We start from the raw sequence: 18,215 nt of genomic DNA, 5'->3' as shown, positions 1-18,215 counted from the left end.
TGGCAGTTTTAGTTTCTTATTTAGAGTATCATTTAATTACAACAAAAATATTTCATTTCTCCATATTAATAAAAAACCCATTAAAGGAATAATTTACCCAAAAATATCAATTCTGTCATCACTTACTCACTGTCCGTTAAGGCCTAAAAGTTTATTATAAATTCTATGTTGAATTAAACAAAATATTTTTTTTTTTCTGAAGCTACTTTTTGCAATATCTATTTGATGCTTTTCTTATTTAACACAATAATGACTTTAAATTATCGTTTAGGGGTATTTTCACAGCCAAGTTTGATGTGCGATTAATGTAATTAATTAATCGCCACATTGTGTAATTAATTAGATTACAAATTTGAATCACTTGACAGCATACATACATACATACATACTGTATATACATACACAAACACATGATTACATTTGTAAGAAACAGAAAATGTGTGTGTGACAGAGAAAGTGAAGCAGAAATGATTGCAGGGATGAAAGACCAAAAGTAATAAACAGAGAAAAGTAGGCTAATGGAGGAGTAGGTAAACAGAAATCTCACCTCTGCTGCAGTCGGGTCCTCTAAAGCCAGGAAAACAGTGGCAGTTTCCAGCCACACAGTCTCCATTCCCAAAACAGTTACTAGGACAGTCATCGATAGAGTCTGCAAGAGAATGTCATCAATGTTTGTCAGAATGACGCACACATTCATCAGTGCTTCACCTGCTGGATTCAGTTTATTCTCTTTCCCTAAAGAATGTGGTGCAAAAAGCTTCATTTCCTGTTGTACTCTACATCCCGTTTCAATTTTAAAGGGGTTATATGGGGGGGGGGGGGGGGGGGGGCAGCCACAATGTCAAAATGTTTGCAATTTTAATAATGCAAAAATAGTGACACAAAAAATCACCTTTAAGCTCGACTAATATCATAACAGAATTTGTTTTACAAAATGTATGTATGGTAGCCAATAAGCGAAAAGTGATCGTTTTCAAAAAAAATTAAAATCAAAGTACAGGTATAAAAAAAACATTAATTTTTCCATAAATATGAGTAAATAAAGTGTGACATTTTCTGTTAGCCAGCAGGTCTAAGGTGAAGTGGAACTCAATTGGAGCCACTTGATGAATTTACTTCAGCCTAATGAGGAACTCTCTGTAATTACTGTTGCCGCTTTTGTGACACGGCAATAACATTGACCATTGCAAAAACCAACATGAGTGCATGACACATCCAGTGACACGGCTAATGGAAATTCCATCTAACACACTCCTTCAGTGAAGCGTGCTAATTTAAATGCGAGGAATGTCGACATGTCAATTACAAGATTTCTGACTTAAGTAGGAGTATATATAAAAGGGGTTTATTACAGATGGCGGATATATTAGACAGACTCCTGGTGCGAAGAAGTGGTGCTTGATTCTTGGTAGACATCGTCTGTTCACACTTACAGCAATCTAGAAGCATTTAGATAACTGTCTTAAGTGATCAAGGCATCACAGATTCATGAATATTAATTAGTTTGTCCATAAATATGCATAAAGGGTCTATTAGTCAGGTTCACTATATATTTTTGTGGGAATTTTTGGGGGATTTGCTAAACTATACATTTTTGGAAAGGTTATTGTATAAGGAGTCAGAAAATCAATGTTTGCATTTGCCCAGATGTCTATGTGGCGGCCATATTGAATTTTTAAAAAATAGCCGCCGTAAAACTTTAATTTGTAATATCTCGGCTTCTGAATAAGCTGGAATGTTGATTTTAACTGCTAAACCCACATTTTCAGGGTCAGGGAATCCAATGGTGCTAGTTACAAAGCTACAAGACTTTGCCACATTAACCCATAGATGCATAAGTGGGTCAAAAATGACCCGGTGTGGTTGTTTTCTTGCAATATCATTGTAATGAAAAATTGTTTGCATTTAATATTTCATGTTCCTCAAAAACCATGTTTTTGTATCATCCCATTGAAATACATCCACAATTTGGGTAAAAAGACTTAACATCACAAGCAGTTGGTCAGATATCTCAGAGTTCCTTTTATTGAAGAGTTTAAAATTCGCTAATGTAAAACATGGATGTTCGGGAACTATCGACATGATTAAGCAACCTTTTTAGTTAGACAGTTTCTCATAATCATCATCGCTTTCATACATCACGGCTTGGGAAGCGTCATCATTCTGGCACTGGCTGCTGCACTGACACATGTCAGTACAGGCTAAGTCCTTAGCTCTGTAGGAGCACCTCCCAGAAGAGCAGTCAGATTTACACTAGCATTGAACCAACTCAAGGATGGCCTTTGGGGCTGGGAGGACCTCTGTGGTCACTGGTTTGAGCATGCGAGTGTTTGAAGTATCCGTTTTGCAGAGGATCTAGCTGTGGATCCTGCAGAGCAATGGCTGCCTGTTAGCCTGGCTCCGCCCTCCTACGTACTTTCGCTCAATTTTAATTTTCCTTCAGTACTCCGTCTGGGTTTGCGGTATATTCTTGGGTTTTCTCCGGCCAAATTTTTGGCGGTCCAATCAGCGAACAGAGGGAGTGGCTGAGAACGATGACGTTGAGGTGCGCTAGTTTGAGTTGTAGACATACGTCACGACCAAACGTTAGCCAATAGTTTTAAACTTCAACAGAGTACCCGCCTTCAAGGAAGTTAACGCTTGTCAATGGAGAGTGGCCAGACTCTCTGTACAAATAAAATTTACGAGAGTCTGGTAGGACCAGGCTAGCTGCCTGTGCCCATACTCTTGTTTGGGCATGGACTCTCAAGATGTGCTGCTTCAGAGCTCCAAGTGTTGGAGGGAGCTAGTCACTTTCTGCCCTATGTTTGCAGAAGAGATGCCATCACTTATCCAGTGGATTTGTATGGGATTGTGTGAATGGCAATGAAGAACCAGATGTTGAGGGGTCTGGCTCAGCCATTTCTGTGCTTCTTCTTTTCTGTCCACGCTTTTTGGCAGTGTAGTGTTCTGTAGCTAAAGCATGTGCATTGTGGTCTCTTGCACATTGTATTTCAACCTTATTAGTTGCACTTGAGTGACAGGAGCGATGCCAGACTGCCTTCTCTGTGCACACTGTTTCTGGTGTGCAGTTTTGCAGTCGCCTTTGTACTTGGACATAGTTCCCATCATTCAAACTGGCCCTCTCTTGAACTACCTGAAGAATGAGACCATATAGGACTCTAATCTAGGGTGTTAGACCAGGACTCCTTTCTTTTTATCATCAGACTGGCAGAAAATGCACTGCTTCCAGCTAATGGACTCCTCAGCTTGACATACCCCTTCTTAAATATATCTTAAAAATATATCTAAATTACGGCATATGCTCTCATTGACAAATGCGGAACAATTAGTTCATGCATTCATGACATCAAGGCTAGATTATTGTAATGCTCTACGGGGTGGTTGCCCTGCACGCTTAATAAACAAACTACAGCTGGACCTAAATGTCGCAGTTTGAGTTGTTACTAGAACCAGGAAATATGACCATATTAGCCCAGTTCTGCCAAGACTGCATTGGCTCCCTATTAAACATCGTATAAATTTTTAAATAGTGCTGATTACTTACTTAAAGCACTAAAGGCTGCATAGATTAGGTCAACGGGAACCGGGAACACTTCCCATAAATCCTGATGTACTCGTACATACAGTAGCCTAATATTAGCTAGCTAGTTTAGCTAGTGTTAGCTTACAATAAAGTAGGCTAATTTGTAGGGGAAAAAATACTCTTTCAAACAATCGTCATTTATGACACTGACACGCACTATACAGTAATGTTAGCAACCTGTTAGCAGCAGTCATAAATGTATATGTTGTTGGAATATGACATTCTGAGGTAAAAAATTAAGATAATATTCTACTTACTATACATGTACCAGATGCTCTGTAAAACAATATTCTTGAGGGATGACACAGCTGATATAATATGTTGTGTGTTCCAAAACAACTATCCCAGTATATCAGAAGTCTGAGGAGCAAAAGTCATATATGACACACACTATACAGTAATATTAGCTAGCTTAGTTAGCTGTAGTCATATATGTATGAATATGTTGTTGAAATGTATAACATATTTTCTGAGGTAAAATGAAAATAATGCTTACTATACATGTGTTAGATGCTCTGTAGTCTGATATAGCAAGTCTGAGGAAGGGCAATTGGCTCAAAACATCACTGCAAATAAAATCTTTCAACAGGAACTACTTTGTGTGTGGATCACTCTCAGAACCCTTTCTAGTAGGTTTGCAATGTGCATGTCTTTGTAATTCCCAAAATAAATATTAAATGTTTTAATGAGTGATATAAAAAATATTTTTTTGAAGAACAGCTGGAATATGAAATCATAACTTTTCATTACAAAGATATTGCAAGGAAACAACCACATTTTCCTACTCATTTTTTTCCTACTCATGCATCGAAGGGTCAATATGGTAAAGTGTAACTAGCACCATTGGATTCCTTGACCCTTACAGTGTGAGTTTAGCAGTAAAAATCAACATTCCAGTTTATTCAGAAGTCGAGATATTACAATTTTACATTTTACGGCGGCCATTTTTTTAACTTCAATATGGCCGCCATATAGACATCTGAGCAAATGCAAACATTGATTTTCTGCCTCCTTATACAATAACCTTTCCAAAAATGTATAGTTTAGCAAATCCCCAAAAAATTCCCACAAAGGTTAAAATCTGAATATAATGAACCTGACTATATATAATAAATGGATACACAGATCAGGTCTGTAATAGAGTAAGTACTCCAAGTCTAAACTGACATGCAAACAATGACATTAGTAAGTTTAAAAAAAATAATGTAACACACTTTTGATAGCAAGTTATTTTTTCAACATAAAACTCTTTACAGAGTAATTTGCAATCATTCTTGATGACTGATTAAAGTCCTCAAGTGGACTTTTTATTTGATAACCTCATTGCTACATCTGCCGCTGTCTGTCCCGGGATTCTGTAGCTTAGTGGATAAACACATGGATCAACTACCAAATGCTAAGCATGAATCCCTTTCTGCGACTAATAACAACTGCAACGGAGGGACAGAAAAGCATTAAAACAAACAAATTGTGCTAGATCGTCACTTGTTATAAAAAAAAAAAGATTTTTTTGAGAATTGGAACAATTTCCTCTGTATTAGATATATCATTCCATAAAGCGGTGGGGACAAATTTGCCCATTGTGAACTTAAATGACGACACACAGTAAATTTACTGACGTGATAAACTTCCGTTTTTGTACTGAGGCAAATCCACACACAATTCTGTACAGCTAAAATCAGACGCAACCTGAATTAAACATGAAATAGCAGTGAAAAATATTCCCTCTCTAAGGATCCCCGCGAGTCTCTGGTGCGCCTGTGGTTGAGCTCTCTCGACAAAGATGCTTTTGTGCCGGACAAAGGGCTGGAAATGTGAGCCCGGACACAGCCTTCCCCTTCCTCAAGAGAGTCAATCATCGCAGAGGATGCAACAGACGGGAAGCTGAACGGAGGGAAGGGGGGAGAAAAGAAGGAGAGAGGGCGGTAACTAGACTGTGCCGCAGAGAATGTTTTTGACCGAATTTTAAAAGGCACAAGTCTCCTGATGTGAGAGGAAAAGGCTGGCAGATTTGCCATCCCCTGGTACACCCGAGCCTATCAAGACATTGGTAGGGTGTTTGATGGCTTCCAGCCTCCATTTCTAAGCCTACGGCACATACAGGTCTCTCAAAAGCCTGTGATGGCTATAGACAGGAGTGTATATGTGTATAGTACCCTAAAAATAATTAAGTCTTCGCCATTTGTATTTACCTCAACAGATACAATTATACACGAGATGGCTTTTTCGCTTCATATCTGTCAAGAAAGTCTCTACAATCTATCTCTCGCTGTGACTCTGTCACTCTCATGTAAAACATTTTTGACACTACGGCTGATCTGAGTTCAGTACCAGCAGTCCAGACCCTGCACTTCCCTTCAAAACTGTCACATATAATTCCATCTTTAAGTCTGTGTCCAGCTATGAATTTGAAAAAGTGTCCATATTTCTTCATGCTTTAAAGACTTTTATCAATGTCACACACGGAGAACACAAGAGTATTTATATATACGTTATAGTTATATTTCCTATACGAGCCATAAAGAGAAGTGTATAATTTCCATGCTATTAGTGGCACTGGGTGACTGCTGGGTGAATGCTTATTGTTTCAAATCAAAAACCTCCAGCTTCAAGTCTTTATGATATTCTGTTCTCAACATATGGCTCGGGTTTCTCAAATGTAAGTCTATTAGGTTTGTCGGCCATTTAATCATCCGCCCAAATAACGATTAAGACCTGTTTACACCCAGGTAAGTGTTAGGGCTGTCACTTTTGTGAAAAAAATCCTGTTCGCAGAGAAGAAAGAAGCCAAACAGTGTTTACATGTTTTATGTAACAGCAGTTGTTCTGGGCATGTGACCTAAAACGCAACTCTTACTGGTTGCCCAGTTTTCTTTCCAGTGCAATAGAACTTAGAAATTTAGAGCTAAAACGGTCCCATTGATGGCATGCAAACATTTGTGTTGGTCCGAACAGATGAATCAAATTAAGTCATTTTTGGCGCTGGATTTTCTCAACAAACATTCGCCTTGGAGTGAAACTGCGGTTTAACGCCAAATATAAGCAATAGTAATGATTACACACATCACCTTTAGTCTCTTGAACTGATCTGACATTTGCTCTTGTTTACTGTTGTCCTTGGCTTCAATCGGTGATAAATATCTAATATTAGAATTGTTGTTGAAGGCCTGTCGGCTGCTCTGAAGGCCGAGGGACCAGAGCAATCAGGAATAGACGTGACTGCCACAGCAAGAGACCCATCCTTGATAACTTTGACAACAGAAGACCACATGGTGGGGACAAATGAGACTGTGTCGCGCATGGGACGGATACCATAGCTCCGTAATGAGGAGTCATGAGAATTATGGTGAGAGAGGCAAAAAGAATAAAAAAAAAAAAGAAGGAAACAAAAATAGAGAATCACAGAGAGAGAAAGAGCAAGAACAATAGAGATATTCAACTTTAGGTCCCTTATGGACCACGGCATATGTGTACTCGGAGGAAATCTGTATTGCTCGGAGGTTGCTCTTCTAGCTCTAGGAGATTTCATTGAGATGTCAAGTCTATAAAATGAATGCGGATTGTATTATTACATTCGCCTTGGAAGACTGTTATAAGAAATGTTCATTTTGAAATCTGACTTTTGATTACACAGTTTGAAACAATGACAAGATAATTTCAGGAACTCTAAATATGTCATGTGTGATTACCAGGGTCTGAGATGCAGGAGACTTAAGAGTCTCCCATTTGCAATATATTTAATCTCACTGCAATCTATGAGAGACATATTTGAGAGACGATTTCTTTTCTATTATTCACATAAATGCATAAAGGAATAATATTACTGAAGTGTGCACCATAAGTGACCAACTGTCAAAACAAAAATGTCTTTTTTTAAATGTCTTTTGTTTCCTGAACAGTTCCCCGGCCACAATTGGTCAAGACAAACAGAGAGCCACACCCCAATCTCACACCACTAGTTGAGCCTGTGCCATTGGTCAGGAAGCCAAAACAAAGTGTAATGTTTTGAAAAAGCCTCAGTGACAGTGTTTACTAAGGGCTTATTCAGTGTTTCTGTACCGAAAACCGGGTGCAGTTTGAATCCCGCTGAGGGTCGCCATCAACCTGACATACTTTCTTTCAGTCTTTCTCACCCTCTCAATCTCCTTGTTCTTCGCCCACCGTCTTGGCCCTGAACCACAGGTGGCCAACAAACTCCCAATGGAGGTTGAATTCAAGAGCACCGAACACATGATAAACAGACTGGCTCTTTCTCTCCTCATCTTCCGCCACCCTAAACCACCATGTCATGTCTCGTATATATAAGGTATCGTATTCCATCCTTGCTGGGGGTGATAGGGCGCAGTGCCGTCTTTCCCCCGATGAGCTTGAACTGCAGAAATGGATGTGTGGCAGACACACTCGCATCGATCGACAGGCTGGCAAACCCCTCCTCCCTGCCATCGCAGATGGACCATGGCCCAGGAGCGTTTAATTAAAGAGCATGTGAGAACAGCTCCCAGCTGCCACCTCTACGAAAGCTGAAACCTCACGACGGCCTCGAGGTCTGCCCTCCCTCCTGATGCACTCATGCTAATCAAAGCCGCTTTCAGGATGCGGAACGGAAAGGACAAAATCAAAATCGCCTCCATCAAGCATGGCAAAGGATGGAATGGCAAAGTCTTTCACAGCAAAAAAAAAAAAAAAAAAAAAATGCACGTGAATGTGATCAAATAATGACCAATAATATGCATGGGGGAACGGAAGGGTCGTCAATCAGAAGCTTTGAATCAAGGCCACTGTGTTCTATGCAAATAGACAGCAATTGGGAAGCGGGATTTGCTGGGAGGCACTCAAAAACTAACAAGAGTCTTACGAGCCATCAGTGAAGAACACACGCAGGCATAGAGAAGCACTGCTCATTTCCGCAATCTTTCTTATTCAAATCCACCTTGATTACTCTGTAGAGGTCTAGGCCGGCTGAGATAGCAATGCAAAAAAAGGGGAATATCAGTGATGGTAGGCTCTGACAAGTAACACGGTGCAGGTGAAGATTTCTAGCAATGCCTTATTCATATTTAGTTTGGGGAGAAAATGTTGGATAATTTTGGCTGGGATTGTCTGTCAAAGCCATATCAGTTCTAAGATTGTTTAGGCTTTTTAACGTAGTTTCAATTTGGAAAAATGCATGTCAATGAAGAAGCACCAAAGCGTCTATAGTACAAGAATAATTTTGGCCGCAATCTAAATGATGACCTTTCCTTATATTGTCCATATCATGGTGACACACTGTACGCCCTATTTGGTGGATAATCTCAAGGTGGAGATTGTCGGTCAAAGTCATTTTTGGTTTTGTTGGTTGTTTTGGCTTGCAATGGCTACATGAATTTCGAACGCTGTTTGGCTGCAACCTGAGTGACCACCTGTCCTTATATGTCCATTTCATGGTGACTTGGGCCATATTTGGACGTTAACTGACTGAAATAGGAACATGAGGTCGATGATTTTACTGCCATCTGATTACAAGATCGACCCAAGAGAAAATCTACAGATGAATTACTTACTGTTTTTCGACCAACAAAAGGGTCATGTGGGTATTTGATTTCTTTCTGAATCAATATTTCTGAGGTTTACGAGGAAATCATTTTTGAAATCTGGACTACTAATGGACTACTATTTCATCAGAAAAACGCATGCTTTAGATATCTGTTTGAAATGAACAACACAAATAAAATTACAAAGTCAATCCCATTCCAGTAAATGGGAACTGAAAGAAAAAGAAAATCAAGAGATTAGAAACTGTTATTGCAATGGCAGGTTTGCATAACGCTGGTTTTCATTGGCAATGCCAAGGTGGAATATGTCATGTGCCCAAACATGTGTGAATCAGACTTCTGTGTTCATCAGAAAACATGGCTATTATCACTGAAGATCTATCCAAACATTATTTTACATATTTCACATGAGAAAAAATTACCATTTGCACATTTAAACGTATATATATTGCATTATTTAAAGCAAAGTTTTAAGCTCTAGCGTCGTTGCCATTTAATATCGTACTAACCGATTGCAGTAGTTAGAAAGGACACCTGCTCCGTCTCCTTCCCATCATTGTATACAGCCAAGTGCCAGATGCCCGAGTCCATGTACTGTATAAAGCCTGTATCGTGACTAGTGAGTGGCAATAGGCTCCGCTGCTGGGCTGGAAAAGGCGGACCCTCGAGACCTGGAAACCCTTGCGACAGGAGTCGACGGCCATCCAACAGCTCCACAAAGTCAAACTGGAGACAAGGAGAGACAGACAGACCACAAACAAGCATTAGGACTGACACATGAGCCTTCAGGAGCTGATAAGTCCTACACGTTGGAGCCAACAGGAGCTGGTCTCTAAGGGCAGGTTGAGGCTGCGAGAACAGGACTAATGCTAGGTGTGAAGAGACAGCTGCTCACTGAACCAATTTATGCAAATTTATGTATTGAATCTCACACCTCAAACCTGTACAGTTTACCTCTAAATCATGTCACAAAACATGTAGGAATCATATTTGTGCAACAACAAAATTTTTTTTGAAAATTAAGTTATGGTAGTATTTTTTTGTTGTTGTTGTACTGCCTTTTATTTATGCTGATTTTAATATCATTGCTTATGCTTATATAATTACAATATTACAAAATATTGCAAAAAATATCAGTAATGATCTCATGATAATCCTCATTTGTATTATTTTATTTTAAGTAATTATAATTCTATAAATAACATAAAAAATAATTAAAATAATTAAATGAAAACAATAAAAGAGGTTTTTCTTTATTTTTCTTAATTTTCCTTACATTCCTGTTCCAAAGTTTGGGTTCGATAAGATTTTAATGTTTAAAAAGAAAATTCCACAAAAATACAGTAAAACAATAATATTATCATTTCATATTCAATATTGAATATTGTACAGAAATGTATTTCTGTGATGTCAAAGCTGAACTGTGTCACACGTTCCTTCAGAAATCATTCTAATATGCTGATGTTCTGCGTAAGAAACATTTCTTATTATCATCAATGTTGAAAACAGTTGTGATGCTTAATATTTTTTTGTGGAAATCATTTTTTTTTTTTTTCATGATTCACTGATGAACAGAGTTAAAAAGAACAGCATTTATTTGAAATAGAAATTTTGTAACATTATTAATGTCTTTACTATCACCTTTGATCAATTTAATGCATCATTTGTGAATAAAAACATTCATTTATACCCACACTTTTGAACAGTAATGTATGTAAAATATAGTTTCCTATTTCTTTCTTTTTGGTATGACATATGACCTTGACATTCTTGTTTGACAGTTGTTCATAAGCCAAATAAGGAATGTAGCCATAGCATAGCATTAAGACATAAATTGCAATAACAACTGAAGACTTTATTTTCTCCTCATCAAACACATTATTCCTTACTGTATCTACATGTGCTATAAATAAACAGTCTTACAAAATAAATCTGTTTGCAGAAAATTGAAAAGGAGAAAAACGACTACGGTCTTGGAGTAATTTCCAGTGACACAATACCACGGCACATAAATGAACCAAATCAATAACGAGAGGCAGAGATGCTCTGTGTTCGATACTATAATTAAGTGTCAGTTTATGTCAAAGCCTTTGAGATGAGTCTTTGAGACGATATGCAACAAAATTAAATGAAATCTTGGATAACCTATTGACAAATGATTGTGTGTTGGGGGAGACAAACAAATACAACTGGAATGATTCATTTTTTATTTAATTAAAAAAGCTCTGATACCTTTTAACGGAAATAGGATAAGCGTTTGTAAGGTCGTTTTGTTGTTTCGATGTTAAAATACATATCAACACTTGTTCAACCAGTGGTTTAAGTTTGGAGCTGGACTTTGTTTGACTAACGGCAGATGGAATGTTCTGGAACATCTAGTTCCACAGAACCTATGCAATTCAGCTTTTTAAAAAAAAAACAAAAAACAAAAAACATCAACAATTAGCGGTTAGCATGCATACTCCATTTAAGACAAGTGGTTTTGATTCCGGCGTGGTGAACAATCGAGTCCGGTTGAAGAGATGAGTCCGGGCTTAGGACCCAAGCAATCCGATTGGTTCAAAGCACGTTTTATGGGTAATCGCTTTAGTGCCTGGTTACAAATAATACAAAATCACTTTATTATAGAAGAAGTTTGTACTACGTTATAACGAGTCATTAATGTATTTTAACTTATATGTTTAATATACTAGTATTTAACCGAAGCTATAGATTGTGAAATTAAACATTTCTCGTAGTGTGTTTTTTATAATAAATAAACAACATATTTGAGCTTCAAACAACTACATTCTCGACTGAGAAACTCTTAAAACTACATTTCGTGACACAATAACAGTCGTATTTTTAAATTTCGCGCTCTTTCTCCTCTGCTACTGACACAGCCCGGACTCATCTCTTCAACCGGACTCGATTGTTCACCACACCGGACTGAAGTCTCTCGATCCTGTTCACCTCTTGTCCTAATATTTTTGTGTCATCTCTTTCTACTTTAATTATTAAAATGGAAAAACACAAACAAATATCCAAACATTTAAATGAAAAGGCATAGTATCCATTGTTTAGATCTTCATCTGAATAGACTAAGTTTTCTGACCCACCTGTGTGTGCGACGGAGGCAGACCTCTTCTCCCGTAGATCCCCACCAAGGCATCTTTACTAAGAGACACATTAAATTTGAGGTACATGGGGTGGTCGATGAAGACCTGCGACCTCCAGAAGATTCCAGGCGGGATCAGCTGAGCGACTTTGCGGCCCACGTCTATCTCGCCCGTGTCTATGAAGCTGTCCTCCGGGAAAAAGCCATCTAGTTTACCTGTGGAAAATGAGATCTATCAGTCAGCTCGACGCCTCATATATCTACCATATGGTGCGAGGAGAGGGTCAGTGTACCGGGTGAATGACCCTCTTGCTGATTTTCCATCACATCAGGAAAAAAGAGCCACACTGACCATTGACCATAAAGCTGAAACTTCACTATACATGTACTAAAACTCAACATTTTGTGTTTGTGGGAGATATACATTTGAGTTTTTATAAGTTTAATATAAACAAATTTTGCAATTTTCAATGGATTTTTTAAATGGTTTTTACTTATGTAGTAGTATGTATTAATATTTTTTTTTATATTATTTATATAATAATAATAAATGGATTTAATTTATACAACATACTATACACAGATAGATAGACAGACAGACAGACAGACAGACAGATAGATAGATAGATAGATAGATAGATAGATAGATAGATAGATAGATAGATAGATAGATAGATAGATAGATAGATAGATAGATAGATAGATAGATAGATAGATAGAATTTGATTTGGCATTAAAATAAGTGATTTATCTATTTGTTTTATTTTTTGTACTTTCAATTATTTACACATCAGAATGTTTTCCGAGGCAGTGCCTCCCTCTCATCCTTGGAGAAAATGCCCCTGCACCTAATGCTGATGTGCCCTCCTCATTGGACCCTGAGGAAAGAGCAACATCTGCTCACTCGGGTGGATTGGCCAATTTCCGCAGTGATGGCGACAAAAGCAGACATCCTTGCAAAGAGAGCCCAGAGGACTCGCAGGCAGTGTTCGCGTCGGGCTACACGCGCTACAGCAGATGGCAGTCTCCTCAAAAGTCAATCATTTGCAATTTGCTATATCTGGAGAGACAGGACATGCTTTCCCGTCTTCCAATTTACCACCTCCACGTAACGCATTACCACATCAGTCGCAATTACACATCTTGTGAAAATTCAGCTATGCCGCATATCGCCATTGGCCGAACTTGCAAAACTTGTTGAGAACATGACCGGGTATTATTTCACACAAAATGAAAGAAAAAAGCAAAAAATAAGCTTGAATACAAAGTTTTTAAGACCATTAGGACCAGATGTTGTAACCAATAAAATCCAATAAAATCAACCAATTAATAATATGTCAGTATTTCTTGTACTGCCTTTAATTTGTGATGATTTAAATAAGAACAATTTACAATAATAATAAACAAATATTGTATTACGTTAATAGGAACTTGAAGTGGGAAAGTAAAGTGGGATGGTTTTGTGCGTGTGTTAACCATTTTTGAGAAATAAATTAGCTTGGATCTTAAAAAATTTGAGTCAAGGCTCAATGACCATGGGAAAATGTGGGTCCCATGGGCAAACCAGTTGAGAACCAATGTTATAAAGAATATATTTTTAGTATTTTGGGGTGAGCTGCCAATCACAGTGCCCAAGGAGTAAAGCTTGGTAAAGTTTGGCGAATGGAGCAAGGAGTAAAGTATGGCGAATGCACGAGTTTAAACAATGTCTCACTGGCACTTTCCAGATGAACTGATGTGCAACTAGACCTCTCCGATACAGTGTTAATTTAAGTTAATACCAGGGATGTACAGCACAGTGATGCTGGATTGATTTGCTGTGTTCCTGATGACAATGTTACTCCGACAGTCAGAATTAAAAAGCCGGGCCTATTGATTTCCCCTCAGCCGCAGATGTCACTCAAACGGAGGAACCGCCATGGCCTCCATGTTTGTGGTTTCGCTCGCTCCCTCTCTGCCAGCTGCTAAATGAAAAAAGACGTCTCGGTGACTCATCTATATGGTAATTGTCTGATCTCCCACCTTTTGTCCGAGGCCTGTGGCAAATCAAATGGCTAAATATGGGTAGTGCTCACGGAAAAGCGAACTTTTCCTACTGTACGAACTTCTGCCTCCTGACTGTGGGGGTTAGTGTCTGCTTTCTTCCGCTGCCAGGAAAACTCTTGTCCAGTCTTGGAGATGAAAGGAATGCATGGCTTTTTGGATGGGGCAAGTTCTAATCTGGCTTGAGCCCCTGGATACTCCATCCCTAAAGCTGTGCCATTCGTTCTTCCAGGAACAAATAATACCCTTCCCATTTTCCCTGCAACTTTCATTGGATTGTAATGCAGATCTCATGGCAAGCAACTGAGACTGGTCACAGCATGGAGCTGGCTGACAAATAATCCTGGATCCTTTGAAAATCAAAAATAAGACGTTATAATACTGGCCAGCGCGGAGCGAAATTAGCAGGAGATGAGTTCATGTGAATCTGGCAGGAAATTAGCTTGAAATGTTGGAATGTGTTGTCGGATATGAGATGACTGAAGGGCATGAGTTCAAACGCCCCCACACCCCCCCCCCCCCCCCCCCAAAAAAAAGTTTAAGGTTAATCAAGGCTGAAAGAACTTCTTATTTTTTTCCAACCAAACTTGTCGAGCTACTGCCTTTTTTGCATCAGGGCTGCTATTTATCTGCACCCTAATAAGGATCGCTTTTTAACCAATCTCAAAGAAGTCAACATGAAACAGATTAAAGTTAACAAAAAATGTTTGGACATACCATCATCTTTGCTTCCTCGATCCGGAAACTCTAGACCCGTGTTGCCCAGAGGCGGCAAGCCCAGATCTGTGGGCAGATGAAGGCCACTCGTGTTGTCCTCCGTCAGCTGGTAAATCTGCCTCTGCATTGGCTGTAAATGCCAGTTGAGTCCGAAGAGGTGCATGGCTGCAAGAGAAAGAGCGGCACCAGATGGTAAATTTACGTCTGTTGGAGCAGTGATTCCTGAGCATGTGCCTTGCTGTACATTAGAGTAATTAAATTAGATTCACTAAGGAATACTATAGACACTGCATCAGAAAATTAACATCCTGAAGGCTGTGGGGTAATTAAACCAAGGCTGCAAGAAAACAAATATATTTTGACTTGATTAATCTTTGGCAGAGTTTAAGAGCACCAAGAGAACCACAGCAGACTGCAGATTAATATGCAAATATGATGTCATCGCTGTTGTTGGATTTATTTATTTATACAGGTAAGTTGACTGAGAACAAGTTCTCATTTACAGCAACGACCTGTGTAGGTCACAAAAACATTTGAAGAATGGACATTCATTAATTATCAATTAAAGATAAAAGTTATATGTAATATAGCAATATGTAGGCAAACTGCATATATGGTATATATAAGTTGTGTATACACAGTATAAAGTATATACAGTACTCTCTTCTGCTCACCAAGGCTGCATTTATTTGATTAAAAATACAGGAAAGAAAAGCAATAGTGTGAAATATTATTACAATTTAAAAGAACTGTTTTTATTGTAAAAGTATTTTCAACTATAATTTATTCCAGTGATCAAAACTGAATTTTCAGCTTCATTACCCCAGGTTTCAGTGTCACACGATCCTCCAGAAGTTTGGGGTAAGTAAAAAAAAAAAAAAAAAATTGGTCAAAAGTGACAGTAAGAAAGATTTCTATTTCAAATAAATGCTGTTCTTTTGAACTTTATAATTATCAAAGATGTTCCACAAAAAGGTTAAGCAGCAAAAACTTGCTTCAACATCTATAATAAGAAACATTAATAATAATTGAGCTCCAATAATAACTGGTGTATGTTTCATGGCACTGTGTAAACAAACAATAACTAAAAAAAGTTGTCCCTTAAGGAAAAAAATAAATAAAACATAAATGTTGAACAACCCAAAGACAGAAAAGCCAGAGCCCATAGGGCAACTTTTTTTTTCATCCCCATTTACTTGCTAATACCCCCAGTGGCTAAAGAGACAAGGAAATGATCAAGTCAGCAGGAACACAACAAGAGGTACGGATGAATGCATGAGCAGCACCAGAAGGCACAGTGATTTTTCACAAGGTCAACAAAAGAAGAAACCATTGGGATGAACTCTGATGGCGCAGTGAACGGGGAAGGAGGGGCCAGGCATGATGGATCACCAGGACAAGAATGGTCAGGACCAGCTTAGCCAGGCAAAACCTTGTCCTGGAAGTCTTCAGTCAGCAGATAAAATGCCAACAAAAGGCCTTTGGAGCTCTTTCTTACACAGTGGACATGGAAGTTCTAAGCACATGATGTAAATAACCAAAGAATCCAATTAAGCTTGTGAAGCTGGGCTGCATACCAATTCACACTAAGTACTTAACTGGTAATTGGAAAGCACACACTGTTGGGTATGCGGTAAAACAGTATGACAGATTCACTAACATGCATCGAACACTGTTTTTTGCAACTGTTACAATATTTTTTGTTACCAAAGTTTTACATACAGAGACAACTATAAGTCATTCATAGGGTTATTCCTCTAAAAGTGTAAACACTGTGGGCGCTATAAAAACATCTTTGTTTGAGCATTCAGACAAGCCTGATTTAGCAACATTGGCTCTACCATTGGTTGGAAGTTAAAGGTCCTGTCCCAAATGGAACCCTAAGCGCTCGCAATCTTCCTCCAAGTCTACACTTTCGTGATGTAATGGCGTTTTGACTCCGGTAGAAGTCTGGCAAAAGTGAGCATCGAGGTCGTATACATGCTGTAAAGGGAGCGCTTGCGAGCACCCTTCAGAAACCTAAAATTAAAAATGGGGCACCCTACGGTCGTGTGGACTTAACAGACACACGCATGTGGGTCCACTGTGCCACTGGATGAGATAATCTTATAATGCATCTTATAGTACTTATAGTACACCTATTGGGATGCAGCCAACTGCTGTATGCTGTATGTATGCAAGACAACGGTGGACTATGGCAGTGTCGGAGTAGATAAAACAAATTATCTAGAGCCTCTTTCCAATGCTCCAGTTGTCTCCCTACATGAGTTCCCGTTTCTCCTTCATAAGAACAGAGCTAGTTTCAAATTGCACAAGTGGCTTTCTCTGCCACACTCTCTTGACAACCCGTAGTGACAATTCCGTGCTAAAATTACTTTTCCGCTCCACTCAATATTTCGGAGAGGTGACAATGTATTTGTTTTGTGTGGCAGCAAATATCTTGTCTCAATCAGGGTGAGAAAAGGTCTAAATGAATGATTTATTCTTCTGTCAAAACATTTCTGAAAGAAACATATAGCTGGCATAATTACCAGACCTCCACTCAATCTTGATTTTTGTGTGAAAGAACACTAAAATTATTCAGCAGATTCTTAGATTAAAGAATACCAAAACAAAAATAAGGAAAAAAACTTTACAGTACCACTTCAAATTAGGTGTTTATGAGATAATGCTCATAAGGCAATGGTCATAACCTACACAACCTGTTAAAAAACATTGACTATCAAGCCCTTTGTAGGTATATAAAGTGCTGTGAAAAACACTTAAAAAATAGATAAACTCCATAGACTCCATAGAAACAAAGCAATTCATCAACTAATTTTTTAGCATCATAAAATTAATATTCTGGTGTTTGGTGTTGTTTTATTTCAAAATAAAACTGTGCAAAGAACATAACTAGAAATAGAACAAAGTAGTGGAGGCACTTTGTTTATTAGTGTTGGTGGTGGGGGACTGTTCGGTACATTATTAATGAAACTAAGAGGGAAATGCCTCACTGAGTAGGGGCTGATTGGCTGGAGTGGTGTTTACAGAGAGAAAGATGTGTCTGAATTCATTTTCAAAGAAAAACAAAGAGCTTTGGCTAATTGCTTCATTGGGCCTTTGCTTGGATATCCTCTGTCCTGCTTTACATGTTGTAAAATCAATGATCCTTAAGATTCTGCAAAGATGTGCTTGCCCTAGCTTAACCAGAAGCATCAAATTGGCAGTTTTAAAAGCCCAGTGCACGGCTCACAGA

The 18,215-nt window shown here is 38.5% G+C and overlaps 1 protein-coding gene across 9 annotated transcripts in view; it reads right to left on the bottom strand.

Annotated features, from left to right (window-relative positions):
* tenm4 (teneurin transmembrane protein 4) overlaps window positions 1-18,215 on the bottom strand; it is a 245,647-nt gene that overhangs the window by 88,048 nt on the left and 139,384 nt on the right. For all 9 annotated transcript variants that reach the window (XM_079885418.1, XM_079885420.1, XM_079885419.1 and 6 more), the window contains 4 exons: window positions 14,978-15,142; window positions 12,219-12,433; window positions 9,630-9,846; window positions 548-649 (listed from right to left, as the gene is read on the bottom strand). In XM_079885418.1, coding sequence (XP_079741544.1) covers window positions 548-649; window positions 9,630-9,846; window positions 12,219-12,433; window positions 14,978-15,142 — 699 coding nt within the window. The remainder of the gene's footprint in view (window positions 1-547; window positions 650-9,629; window positions 9,847-12,218; window positions 12,434-14,977; window positions 15,143-18,215) is intronic.

The sequence above is a fragment of the Squalius cephalus genome (assembly GCF_949319135.1).
Source record: "Squalius cephalus genome assembly, chromosome: 11".
Taxonomy (NCBI): domain Eukaryota; kingdom Metazoa; phylum Chordata; class Actinopteri; order Cypriniformes; family Leuciscidae; genus Squalius; species Squalius cephalus.
This window is presented reverse-complemented; position numbering and strand designations above follow the sequence as displayed.